Source organism: Acytostelium subglobosum, assembly GCF_000787575.1.
Source record: "Acytostelium subglobosum LB1 DNA, scaffold: scaffold15, whole genome shotgun sequence".
Classification (NCBI taxonomy): Eukaryota; Evosea; class Eumycetozoa; order Acytosteliales; family Acytosteliaceae; genus Acytostelium; species Acytostelium subglobosum.
The window spans coordinates 250,208-263,755 of NW_012236518.1; the positions used below are offsets into that span (position 1 = coordinate 250,208).

At 46.3% G+C, this 13,548-nt stretch overlaps 4 protein-coding genes across 4 annotated transcripts; 2 read left to right on the plus strand and 2 right to left on the minus strand.

Moving 5' to 3' along the window:
• Positions 1-351: 351 nt before the first annotated feature.
• On the minus strand, positions 352-1,598 carry SAMD00019534_074700 (hypothetical protein; the record flags this gene model as incomplete). The annotated part of the gene is made up of 2 exons (XM_012897167.1): positions 352-1,278; positions 1,356-1,598. Coding segments are annotated over 2 exons (1,170 nt in total), but the record flags the coding sequence as incomplete, so codon positions are not given.
• Positions 1,599-4,247: 2,649 nt separating this feature from the next.
• On the plus strand, positions 4,248-6,845 carry SAMD00019534_074710 (hypothetical protein; the record flags this gene model as incomplete). The annotated part of the gene is made up of 3 exons (XM_012897168.1): positions 4,248-5,398; positions 5,470-5,634; positions 5,696-6,845. 3 exons carry the CDS (start codon positions 4,248-4,250, stop codon positions 6,843-6,845), a joined length of 2,466 nt encoding a protein of 821 aa, XP_012752622.1.
• Positions 6,846-7,049: 204 nt separating this feature from the next.
• Positions 7,050-9,309, minus strand: SAMD00019534_074720 (hypothetical protein; the record flags this gene model as incomplete). The annotated part of the gene is made up of 3 exons (XM_012897169.1): positions 7,050-8,266; positions 8,347-8,671; positions 8,821-9,309. The coding sequence occupies 3 exons, from the start codon at positions 9,307-9,309 to the stop codon at positions 7,050-7,052; spliced, it is 2,031 nt and encodes a 676-aa protein (XP_012752623.1).
• Positions 9,310-11,334: 2,025 nt separating this feature from the next.
• Positions 11,335-13,246, plus strand: SAMD00019534_074730 (hypothetical protein; the record flags this gene model as incomplete). Its single annotated transcript, XM_012897170.1, has 2 exons — positions 11,335-11,976; positions 12,068-13,246. The coding sequence occupies 2 exons, from the start codon at positions 11,335-11,337 to the stop codon at positions 13,244-13,246; spliced, it is 1,821 nt and encodes a 606-aa protein (XP_012752624.1).
• Positions 13,247-13,548: the final 302 nt, after the last annotated feature.

A 13,548-nucleotide genomic window follows, 5' to 3' on the forward strand; every position in this document is an offset into this window, starting at 1 on the left:
GTTGACGATGGTTGATGACTGGAAATGAATGACCTATTGAATGGCGACAATGAGTAATTGACGACAGATGGCGACGAAGGTTGACGTCGATGAATCATTGGTGACCAAATAGTGACAATGTTTCACTGCAGTGTTGACTTGGATAATCGCCAACGACTACAGTCGAGATACTATAGTATATGCTATACCTGTTTTGAAGTATGCGTTTGTTCTTAGGTCTCTTTGATTGATTATGTAACATGTCAAGAGTAAATATTCAAACACAAGAAAGAAGGACCAAAACGATCTTGTACAATTTCACGACATGTATGTGTAGTTTAGTGTCTTTAATTGAGAGTACCAGTGTCACTCATTGATTGGTATCAGTCTAATATAATCAATGTAGAATAATGGAGTGCGTGTGGAACTGCGGAAATCAAGATGTGATGGCCGTCCGAGATTGGAAGGGGCACCAACTTGGTCAAGGGTGAAGGTATGTTTCTTCCAGTTGGTTGTCACAGGTATTGAGACCATAGTATCATAACCGAATTGTAGAGTGTTGAATGATTGAGTGCCCTTGACATAGAACTCGATGCCCTTGAACACGTTGGCCCACTTGACAGGCAGCTCCGTGCCAATCTGTATCGAGCCGCCAGTAAGTGAGGTGCAGGCGACACAAGTAGATCCATTGGCTGCTCCTCCAACTGACTTGTCACACCAATTGACCTCGGTGCTCCATGACCAATCTTGCCAGCCAATGTTGGGATTGCCCCAAGACGAAGTGGTCGTCAGACCATTCTGATACACGACTCCCGAGGTCAACACGGGGTAGGGTGCCAAGCAGTTAGAGTGGAAGCTAGAGGCAGGATCGGGGAATTGTCCTGAGCCCTCGGATATTACTGCACGAGTAGACGACGCGATGAATACATCCACTCTGGCACCAAACTGATCGTATACACGGGCAATCACTGGAAATTGAGCAGGTTGATTACTGGAATATGTCCAGAAATTGTAGTTCTGGCGTTTGAGAGAGCTGACTACTCCGTTGGCTTGTTCGATATCAACACGATCTAGGCCTGTCCTATGATTGAATACGACGAACTCGAACCAAGATGGTGTTGTAGGGGCATCCTTCATTGACAACTTGATATTTCCCGTTACATAATCACACGAGACCTTCTTTGCATTTGTCATCACTACTCCAAAGCTACCGCCAATACTTTGGAATGCCTGAGGACTCAGATCCAAATGTGGGAATGCAGTATCACACCAGCCAGGGTCGGGACATTGATCGACAACCTATGTTTGAATGTATGATTGGTGAGTGATTTTGCATAAATGATTGATTGATTGATTGATGGAATTATACCACATACAGTTACAACTTGACTTCCAAATGGTCCGTCAATCTCATAACATGTTCCACAAGCATAGGAGGCGTTATAGATTATTGATGCGGGGGCAGTTACAAAGCGATGCTTGGGTCCTGTTGGTCCCATGAGTGGACCATAGCCACAGTTACCATGCTCGATTGCTTCATACCATGTTGATCTTGAAGAGAAACATGTTGACAAGTCCACTGAGGCCTTCACAAATACTACCAACAATAATAATGATATTATTAATATTATTTGTTTAAAATAATTAGACATTATTATTAAATAATTTAGATTAGATTATTATTATTAATATAGATAATTTAAAAAGATGGATGTAGAGTGTAGGTATGTGTATCTGTTTTGAACTAACTTAAATATAACTTTAAGGTTGAACTGGATTTTAGATGAAGATGCAGAATAATAAAATAACTATTGGACGAGTCAGATGTGAGGACAGGACGAGGAAGTTGAAGTCTTAAGGTCCACAAGGTCATTCTTGACCTAAAATGGTTGGGCTTGGGGGACAAATAACCAACCAACCAATCGCTAAAACAATCTAAAAAGTGATGTGGACCTTTGACCACAATGAAGGTGAGTGCGTGTGAGGGCAAGGGGTGAGGCTCCGAACAAACAATGTCGGTTTCCCCATTCCCCCTAACAACCCCCTTTAAGTTTGTACTTTTACTTGTGAAGAGGGGAAATGTGGGGGTTTGTTTGTTTGTTTGGACTTGTGGTCTTTGTGTTTAAGACCCACTTAGAGGTCAACCTACTTTAGAACAATCAATCAATTTCCCGACCGACCAGTCTGTCTTTCAGTAAGTCCTTATCAAGGTCGAATCCCAAGGTGGCACCATCTTCATTTCCCATCAATACATAAATACATATATATATTTTAATAATTTATATCTTTGGATAATGAACAAAATAAACTAAGGTCGTTTGAATCTAGATTCTTGAATAAGGATCAGAATGATGGGGATGTTAGACGATGTTCGGATTGAATGAATGGGTAAGTTGGTGGAAAGAGACAAACCAAGACCCAGGGTTTGGGTTCAAGTTGTGAGTGTCACAGTTTGTTTCAAATAAAAATGAAGAGAATTAATCGTGATCAAGATCTCCAAACACCAAAACATACATAAAAAAATAGTATTAAATACATTGTAAACAATTGCAAAGGGTTGTTTCTGATCGCAATGATCAAATATCTGATGAGACGTGATGCGTGTGTGTTTTGTCATAGGGTATTTATGGTGCGTGGCATGTCTGTTTGTATGTTTGTATGTTTGTTTAAGAAGAAGTATGTACGAGTAGTGACCTTCTAGGCCTAATCGTGGAGTGGTCTTGTTCGTGACCTTGGCGAGAGAGACAGAGAGATAAGTGTTGTTTTTGTGGATGGGGAAGTGAGTGAACGTGTGTGGGGTTAGTGAGGCCGGGCTGTTGGACAAGCTAAAGTCCTTTAGCCCCCCAACAAAGGATACTGTGTGGTGTGGATGGGGTAGAAGCACCCTTGAGCAACAAAGGGATGAATGTGATTGCTACTTCAAGACGGCGGCAGTGTCTTCTGCGTTTGAACCCAAACACCTCAACTCGAATGTTACAAGTTCTGCCCTTCATCAAGGAGGTCCCATCCCTCACTCTACTTCAAACTACTTGAAACCAAATTCGTCCTACATATACATATACACTTAACATATATATTTAAACTAGCAAGCAGTACTTTCAACTTCAATCGTTCAATCAGTCTATTATATCAGTCGATCATCACCATCTTCCTTCAACTTTAAATTATTAATTATAAATTATATAAACTTTAATCAAAGTACCTATCTTGAGCATTAACAGCGTATATCAATCAATTCAAATCAAATCAGTCCAATCAAACCAACTCATTAATAATACATTGTATAGCATTTATAACCAACCAGGCAGTTTAGAGCCAACTACACATTAATCAATCAATCAATCAAAGTCAGCCAATCAATCACTCACTTTATTAATCCAATCAATTAATTAAATAATCAATTACCAACATTTATCTCAATTAATCAATCCAGCACCAACCAATCTATCAATATCAATATCAATAATCCTATTCCCCCAACAACAAACCCAAACTCCAACTCAAACTCAACTTAACATCACCATATTATTCCTACAAAAACGAATAGAAAGAGGTCATTCTCTCCACTCACCGGATCATCATCAACGCCATCATCTCCAATAGCACCTACCATCGTCGTTAAGGAATAAGAAGAAGAAGAACAATAATTACCCGGACAACTTATCATATATTGTACCACACACGCCAGTCCAGGCCAAGGCCAACCAACACCTGTTCTTCTTCCTCCTTCCATTCCTTTGATCCAACGAGGGGAGAGGGTGACCTCATTGCCCCCGAAGCAGTGTCCGCTCATCCTGTCCGCCGACCAATCGCCGCTGTACTTTTACATCCTGTCAACAACAACAACACCACCTTTCACTTGAACTAGGGTATACCATCCCCCAGCTCATTCTACCTTCCGTCCGCCACACATATCCAACCTTATCGCTTGCTCTCGTTTATTTATTTATTTATATAATTATTATTATTATCCTTTTCAACTCCTCCGTCCATCAACTTCCAACCACCATCCTGCCAACATGGAGGATCACATTTCTCTCGCCAACTCCACGCATCAACATCATGCCACAATGATCCAACAACTTCAACAACAACAACAACAATATTATACTACTACCACTACTTCCACTCAATCACCTTTTTATATCGAACCGATAGAGTCCTGTTGTTTTGCCAACCAACATCAGCACCAGCATCAACTACAACTCCAACACCAACATCAACAACATCAACTTCATCAACTTCAACACCAGCAGCCACACCAACAGATGGTGTTGACCAACGTCAATGAATACTTGGCTGGTGGTTGCGGCTCAGACGATGAGCTCAACACCAGTGATGAGGACGCCTCGGCGAGTCTCTCGTCCAGCATGTCATCGCCCGACATGGACGCCGCCGTCGCCATCATTGATTGCCAGCCACAAATGTTCCTCAACCCCCACCACTTCCCGACCAGCATCGCAAACTCCTTTGTCTACATTGACCCAACTCAAACTCAAACTCCAACCCAAACCCAGCTTCACCCGCTGCCCATCTACCATCAGTATCCCTACATTATGGGCAGTGCCACCGCCTCCAGCCTCCAGCAGCAGCTCCAGAGACCTGTTGTTGCTGAGTCCATGTCCTACATCCCGACCACCCCAACTGCCACCCCTTGCTTCCTCACCTCCCAGCTCGAAGCACACTCCTCCCCAATGTCTTCGGCGATCTCCTCCTCATCGCCAATCCAGACCTATGTCCAGTCTCCACCCCCATCATCGCCCAGAGAGCCAGTCGTGGTGGAGACCACAGCGGCCGTCTCTAAGAAGACCGCCGCCACCCCCACCGCCTCATCAAAGAAGCGCAAGCATGGCACAGACTCCAAGTCGTTGGATGTGAGCCAAACCCAAACCTCGCGCCAAGCCATTCCCATCCCCACTTTGGCCATCCCCACAATCCCATCAGTGGTCCCATCAACGCCACGTGCCAACTCATCAATCTCGATCGTGGACAATCAGATCTTGTTGCAGGTGACCGACTTCTTCCACCAGCTCCAGTCCAACAGGACATTGCCACTGTTTGTCCAGATGTCCGATGTGCAAAGGACACACTACTATGATGAGGTGCGTGCCGGCATCCCAAAGACCTCGCCCAGCCAGGCTGAGAGCCATCGCATCACCTTGCGCGCACTCTACCTCATCCTTATGGACTGTGTCAATCATCCATTCTTGTTGCAGAACTCCAACAAGCAGGAGCAGCTCACTGCTGATCAACTGCTCCAATGTTCTGGCAAGCTCATCGTGCTTTCCACCATCATCGAGACCATGCACGCCACCCTCAGGTCCAACACCACCAACCATTCCATCAAGCCCCAACGACTGTTCGTCCTCTCCTCCTCCCAGTCCATGCTCAACCTCCTCGAGACTTATTTCAAACTAAGGTATGTGTCAGACTCTGAGTCTGGTACACCATATGGAACTATTCCACTCACTAACTCAATCAATCAAACAGCTCAATCAAATTCACCAAGCCAGGCAATGATCAAACTGCCACCAACGAAATATCCAAAGAGGTCGAATGTAAGGAAGAGACCGCCGCCACACCTTTGGTGATCTTGTCCACATTCCTTGAGTCATCCATCTATGTTCCATTCACCGCCAATGATATAGTCGTTGAGTTTGATCACTACTGGCAACAACAACCACAMACAGCAGTCGCCCGCCAACACCAACGCCAGTGATCAAGCTGCTGCAGACGACATGGTAGTGTCACTACCATCCGCCAACTATGATCCACGTGCCATATGCCCCACCATCATACTCATTGCTGAGGACTCGGTTGAGGAGTGGGCCTACCTCCAAGACCAAGAGTCCATCGAGGCAAAGAACAAGTCCACCTCCACCACCCCAAGCGGTGCCAAGAGAGAGGGCATGTTCGAGATGATGAAGTTCTGCCTACTCAAGCTGTCACAGTCAAGGAATGGCACACCTCGAGTGCCATGCACGCCACCAACACCACACGAGTCTTACAGCTCACCCTTGATCTCATCGCCAAGCACATCCTCGTCGCCACTTCTAATGGGCGCGAGCGCCTCGCCAACCCCGCTCCCACCCCTCTCGCTATCCAACCCAGGCATGCTCACGCTCTACTCCCAGATCCACAAGGACCAGCCGTCCGACTACAACCCATGGAAGAGCAACTCCAGGATCAACCTAGTGCCCTCGTCTTTGTCGTCGCCAGAGCTCGGCAGCTCGTTGGACGGTTCGTCCAAGGGCGCGCCCGAGAAGAAGAGAAGGACGTCAAAGAGACAGAAGAATCTTGGCGAGCGTATATGCTTTGTGTGCAAGAAGGATGAGGATAAGAATGGACGAACATCAATCGTGCAGTGCCGTTCGTGTCCAGTCATATACCATCGCTCCTGCGCTCAGCTCTCCCACACGCCACGCAGCTGGAAGTGTCCCAGACATTCGTGCTGTAAGTGCAGGAAGACCCCCAACGAGGCAGGCGGCAGCTTCTTCATTTGCCAAGAGTGTCCATCATCCTACTGCATCACATGTCTGCCCAACGACATCACCATCCTCAAGAACGACGTCGCCGCGCATCACGATCATACCGTTGTGTCCACGCCCCGTCAACTCCAGTCCTCCGCCTCGTCTTCAACCTTGTCTCCCAGAAGTGTTGCTGATGGTCCATCCGATGATGTACCAGCAGTGACCACTCCCAACACCAAGAAGCCAACAAAGACGCCAAGGCCAACAGTAAGCATACTATGTGGCAAGTGTACGCCACTTGCTGCTGCTGCTGCTGCCGCCGCTGCCGCCTCCACATCCAAGGATTCACCAGTCGAGTGTCCATCCTTGTCATGCCCTGAACTCGCTGATGTGTGAGTCCTTGCCCTCCCTGTCACTCTCGACCCTGACCCAACAACCAATAAACTCAACCCGCGCTCCGACAACCCTTACCCTTACCCTTACCCTTACCCTTACCCTTGCCCTTGCCCTAACACATACACTTGCATACTTGTACAATGTTTAGACAAGACATACTATAGCCTTGTCTAATACTTTACTTAGGGGATGGGTATGTATCCACTAATCCTGGTCTGTGGCGTTCAACAGGAATCCAATGATGTGAGACACTGGAATGGCCTTGTCAATGGGTATCGTTGACTTGTCTAAAGTCAAGTCTGTCTGTTGCTGCTGTTGTTGTTGCTGTTGTTTGCTGTGGTGTGTCGTCCGGCTCTTGTGGAGGAGGTGGAGGTAGGATGGAGATGAGCTATTACTCCCTGTTGATGAGCCATGTTCTGGGGTGGTTGGTGTTGTTGGAAAATTGTTGTTGCTATTTCCGTGGCCGTGGCCGTGGCCATGGCCGTTGCCGTTGCCGTTATGTGTTGTCGTTGTTGTTGTTGTTGTTGTTGTTGTCGATGATGATGATGATCCATTGGCGCTACCATTGGCGGAATGTCTGTTGTTGTTGTTGTGGTTGGTCGTTGGCGATTTGGAGCGAAAGGAATTCGCCAGAAGGTCTGGCGTTGTGAATGATGGCGTGGACATTCCACTCGCGCCTCCACCTCCACCTCCACCTCCTACACTTCCGACTCCGCCAAACGGAGGCATGTCAACAAAGTCCTTGGGCTGGCGTTGATGATGGCGAATCGGATATGTTGGATCCGATAATGGAGGGTAGCTTGTGCGACCATGGTTACTGTTGCTCGTGTTACCAGCTAGGTCGTGTAGTGAGGGCGGCGGCTTTGGTACAGTGCCAGCCCCTGACCCGCCACCGCCACCTCCACCCGCACCCAGATTGTTGAAGGGCAGGATGGACAGTGGCGGATGTCTCTGTTGTTGGAGCTGGAGCTCCTGTCTCTGTTGCAATTGCTGCTGCTGGTGTTGGCGTAGTTCCAGCTGTTGTAAAGGGTGTGGACGATGATGTTGGAGTATGGACAGTGTCTGTTGCAAGGTAAACTGAGGCATAGTCGATGGAGAGTAATACGATGAGGGTAAGGGTGATGGTGATGTTGATGTTGATGTAGACTGTTGCTGCTGCTGCTGCTGATGATGATGAAGCTGTTGTTGATGTTGATGCTGTTGATGTTGATGTTGTTGTTGTTGCTTCACTCCACGAACAAAGTCATTCAGGTTGTTTATATGCTGTGTCATTACTTGTTGCTCACTCTGCGTCTGTTCATGTAGTCGCTCCAGTGAGTCTATTCGTTGTGTCAAGTTTGACAATGTACCAATCAACATCTGTTGCATCTGACTATTATCAAGACCAGCTGTTGTTGCTCCGGCTGGGGATGGTGCAGTGGCTGGTAGTATGTTATGTTGGTTAGTTTATGTGATTGCCTTGCCTTGCCATGCTTGCTAGCATGGGTTACCCTTCCCTTACCATTGGGGTGGCTATGCTTGGTGCGCTTGTTGGACATTGTTGTGGTTGGCTGTTTGTCGACGACAGAGGGGCTGTTGTTTGCGTCAGGATTGTTGTCGTCCAGGTCTTCCACGAACTCATCCTCTTCGACATTGTTGTTGTTGTTGTTGTTGTTGGTGTCTGGCTGCTCGGGTGACATGTCATCTGACCACTTGTTGGCAATGTCCTCCAATGTAGTATTCTTTGGCACCGACCATGGATTGACATACTTCTTCAACTTCCAATATCCATTGCATCCTACCTTTTGCTGACCTGACAAGAAGAATGGGGAATGTGACAATGCATCCTGAGAGAGTGAGAGAGAGAGGAGAGAGTAGATAGAGTGTTGGATGTTGCCAGCAACAATACATCTTGGTTAATCATCTTTACCAGACACCCGCGCGAGATAGACACGAGACACGAGACACGAGAATGAATGAATGAATGAGCAAGTACCTGTATCTGTTTCTTCCAGTTGTGTTGACGGTTCTTTGAAGGGCATAGCATGTCCCAGTGATGCAGGACATAGCCATAGACGTCGCGTCGCAGCGAGAAGAACTCCCTCTGCTTGATCTGCTTCTTGAGGGAGTAGAACACGACCCAGAGTATGGTGGACCAGGAGAGACGGGACATTAGACAGGAGGGTGCGCCACTGGTGCACACCTGGCACGGGTCATTGCCGCCACAGCCAACGCCACCAACTGCCGGCGAAGCTTCGTACGCCTCTTTGGGAGGTCCCGAAGGGCTGGAGGGTGGTGAGTCGTCCTCGTCACTTTCCTCCTCGCTCTTCTTCCTCTTTGTTGCTGCGCCCGAACTTTTCTTTTTTGTCTTGGCGTGGGTTGTGGCGGTCGTGGCGGCGGTGGTGGCGACTGCTTGTTGTGTGGTTGCCGCTGTCGTCGCTGCTACTGCGGCAGTGTCGACATCCGACTTTTTCTTCTTTGTCATCGCTTTTGACGTTGACGAAGATTTTGATGATTTGGATGATGATGTGGAAGTTGTCTTCCTTTGTTTTGTTCGACGAGTTGTAGTACCAGCTGCAGCAGTAGTTGTTGTTGTGGTAGTTGTTGTTGTTGTAGTTGTTGCTGCTGCTGCTGATGATGATGAAGGAGATACTAGTCCTTCTTCTTCTATATCTGTTGTTATAATTGATGCTACATTAAATGATGATGATTGAATTGATAGAGGTGATTGTTGTGATTGATTGGTGGATGTTGATGTGCCTGTGCCTGAGCCTGTGAATGCAGTGGTTGAGGCGCCTTTGTTGTTGTTGTTGCTCTTGTTATTATTGTTATTGTTGTTGACATCCACATTTGGAGGAGGTGGTGTAGGTTGTGACGTTTGTTCGTTCATCGCACACACTCAAACACTCAAACACTCGAGCACAAAGGTCAACTTGATCAAGTTTGGTTGGGGTGAGTGTGTGTTAGACTTGGTGGCTCAGTGACCTGATGATGTGTGTTTGTGGGGAGGGCCTTGCTGGGTTTGTGGTTGAGCCTTGCGCAACCAACTGATGGTTGGATGGATGGATGAATGTACGAGTGAAAGGATGTGAGTATATTATCGTTTAATACAACAACAAAGTATTCTTTAAATCTAAAACAAAACACTATCTATCTTATCTTTGTAATAATAAATAAAGTGTTTGTATTATCAATGAATGATTGAATGAATGAAATGGTTATAGTTATTGAGAGTTGGGAATGAATGTACGAGTTAATGAATGTGTGTGAATGATGGGGAATATGCAACGAGGTTTGTTGTTGTTGTTTGATTGATTGATGTAGCTTGGAGCTGTGATGAATGAATGAATCAAAGTGGTCTGGAAGTCAAATTGTTGAGGCGTTGGTTGGGTTATAGAGAGTCAACCAAACTGAGTTCACACAAACATAACCAACATCTCTTCTTCACTTCCCACCCCCTCCCTATCGTTGACATCTATTACATTGTACAACAAATGATGCCTGCAAACCAGCAAACCACACCACCCGTAAAGTTCTGATGGTGTGGTGGAGACCACAGACCCCACATCCTATTAATTAATTAACTAATTAATTAATTAACCCCCACAAAATCAGATCGCCAATCATCTTGTTGTACAACTAGTACCCCAGTGATAGCATCATAGGGTATCACAACTATAACAAGGTTGGTTAGACGACTCTTGGTTAGTGGGGAGGTTGTTGATTATGTTATGTGTGTTAATTAATTAATTAATTAATATATCGATTCAAACTCATCGACATAGTCAACATCTTCATTCGGTTTTATTCCTCTCTATTCCAATCGCACATTAGTAAGTTGGTATATTTGTTTCAAACTACATCATATTTAGATCTTCAAGATTGCGCAAACTCATGAGCATCTTCACCATCAATCAATCAATCAATCGACCAAGCTACAAACAACAAACAACTAACAAACAAACTTGATCCTGGATCAAACCTTGGTTGGAGAGAGCAAGAAATGAACGAAACGAATGAATACAGGGAACACAATATTGACACCATTCACTTTTTGATTGATTGGTGATGGATAATGTAAAATAATAATTAATAGTATGGTTGATATTCACAACCATCCAAATTTATAAATTATAATTTTAATTAATTTTATTTGAAACAACAATCAAACAAAGACATTAATCAGTCATGTCAACAACAACTCCATTTGGTTTGGCTTTTTTGATGGCTTTGGTGTTAGTGATGGGGTAGCCCCAACTTCAACTTCAAAGAGGTGTTTTGTTTCCTTCCCTTCCTTTCAAAAGGTGGGTGATAGAGGTGGTGTCACTTCAAAGATCTCAATCTATTTCATTTCAGCCAGGCCTGTCATTTAGTTAATCTATCTCTCCTATTACTCTGTATTTATATATATTTATATTTGTAAGTTATATGATATTAACATTGATTGATTGATTGATTCATTCTAACATTCAATCATACTTTGTAAAGTCAATAATATCCAACAATAATAATGTCATTCTCTGCAAGCGAGATTCAAGACTTTAGAAAGCAGTTCAATCAATTCGATGAGAATGGTGATGGAAAGATCGACTCGATAGAGTTGACAAAGATCCTCAATGCGTTGGGCGAGAAGCTCAGCGGAATCCAGGTCAGAGACATGATCAAGGAGGTCGACACGGACAACAGCGGCACCATCGAGTTTGACGAGTTTGTCAAGGTGATGGAGATCGCCAAGAAGTCGTCGTCCAGCACCGGCTTTGCCAACGTCGTCAAGAAGGTCGGCCAGGTCAACGTGCTCAGCGGATACTCGGGCTCGACCGCCTCGGGCACCTCCCACTCCTACTCGGACGAGGAGAAGTTCGCCTTCATCGACTGGATCAACACCTCGTTGGCCAAGGACGCCGACCTCAAGGCCCGTCTGCCAATCTCCACCGATGGCGACGCCTTCTTCAAGGCCTGCCACGACGGTCTCGTCCTGTGCAAGCTCATCAACGACTCTGTCCCAGACACCATCGATGAGCGTGTCCTCAACAAGAAGAACCTCAACACCTTCCGTATCAACGAGAACAATGTCCTCTGTGTCAATTCTGCTCGTGCCATCGGTTGTTCCGTTGTCAACATTGGTGCCCTTGATCTTATGGAGGGTCGTGCTGTAAGTATACCGTTCATTCAAAGTTCCAAACAATCAATCACTCACTCATTCAATCACTTCTCTTCCCTCTTTCCCCCTCCCCTGTAAACAGCATTTGATCATGGGTCTCGTATGGCAAATCATCAAGATTGGTCTGTTTGCCAAGATCAACTTGACCAACCACCCAGAGCTCTACCGTTTGTTGGAGCCAGGTGAGACCATTGATGACTTGCTCAAGTTGTCTGTGGAGGAGATCTTGCTCCGTTGGTTCAACTACCACCTCAGAGAGGCTGGACACCCACGCCGTGTCAAGAACTTCACCGGTGACATCAAGGACAGCGAGTGCTACACCATCCTTCTCAAGCAGATCGCCCCCAAGAACGCCGGTGTCGACACCAACGCCCTCAACGAGTCCAACTTGGAGCGCAAGGCCGAGCTGGTCCTCGTCAACGCCGACAAGATTGGCTGCCGCAAGTTCCTGCGTCCACGCGACATTGTCAACGGCAACCAAAAGCTCAACCTGGCTTTTGTCGCCAACCTCTTCAACACTCACCCAGCCCTCGAGCCCGTCGCCGAGGTCGTTGTCATTGAGGAGACCCGTGAGGAGAAGACCTTCCGTAACTGGATGAACTCACTCGGTGTCGACCCATTCGTCAACAACCTCTACGAGGGAGTCCACGACGGTCTCGTTTTGATCCAGCTGTTTGAGAAGGTCAGACCAGGCGTCGTCGACCAGAAGAGAGTCAACTACCCACCATACAAGGCCATCGGTGCCGAGATGAAGAAGCTCGAGAACTGCAACTACGCCATCGAGCTCGGCAAGAAGTTTGGATTCTCGCAGGTTGGTATCGACGGCAAGAACATCTACGACAGGAACAAGACCCCAATCCTGTCCACAGTCTGGCAGCTGATGAGAGCACACGTGCTCTCCATCCTCAACGCCCTCTCCAAGGACGGCAAGCCAATTGGCGACCCCGAGATCATTGAGTGGGCCAACCAGAAGCTCAGATCAGGTGGCAAGTCCTCCTTCTCTGGCTTCAAGGATGCCAAGCTCGCCACTGGCCGCACCATCCTCGATCTGATCGAGCTCGTCCGTCCAGGCTCCATCGACGAGTCCATGGTCACCTCCTCAGGTTCCGCTGAGGACAACCTCCTGAATGCCAAGTTGGCCGTGTCCAGTGCCAGAAAGATTGGTGCCGTCGTCTTTGCTCTCCCAGAGGACATTGTTGAGGTCAAGCCAAAGATGTTGATGACCATCTTTGCCGGTTTGATGGCCGTTGATCAACAATAAGCTAACGCAAGTTAGTTAACACACATGTATGACAAGTTGTCGAATAGTAGTGATGACATGATCATCACTAATATACACACACACTTCGATCAATCAATCAATCAATCAACCAGTCCAATATGATATCAGGTCACATCACCTCTATTTAATAAACTCCCCTTGTATTCCAATAACAACAACAGTAATATTTCCAACAACTTCATTCAAGAACTTCTATCCTACTCTTTTTTTTTGTTATCTCCATAACAAGATAATGATAGATTTATGATAGAGATACACTGCATTATATCACTTACGCATAC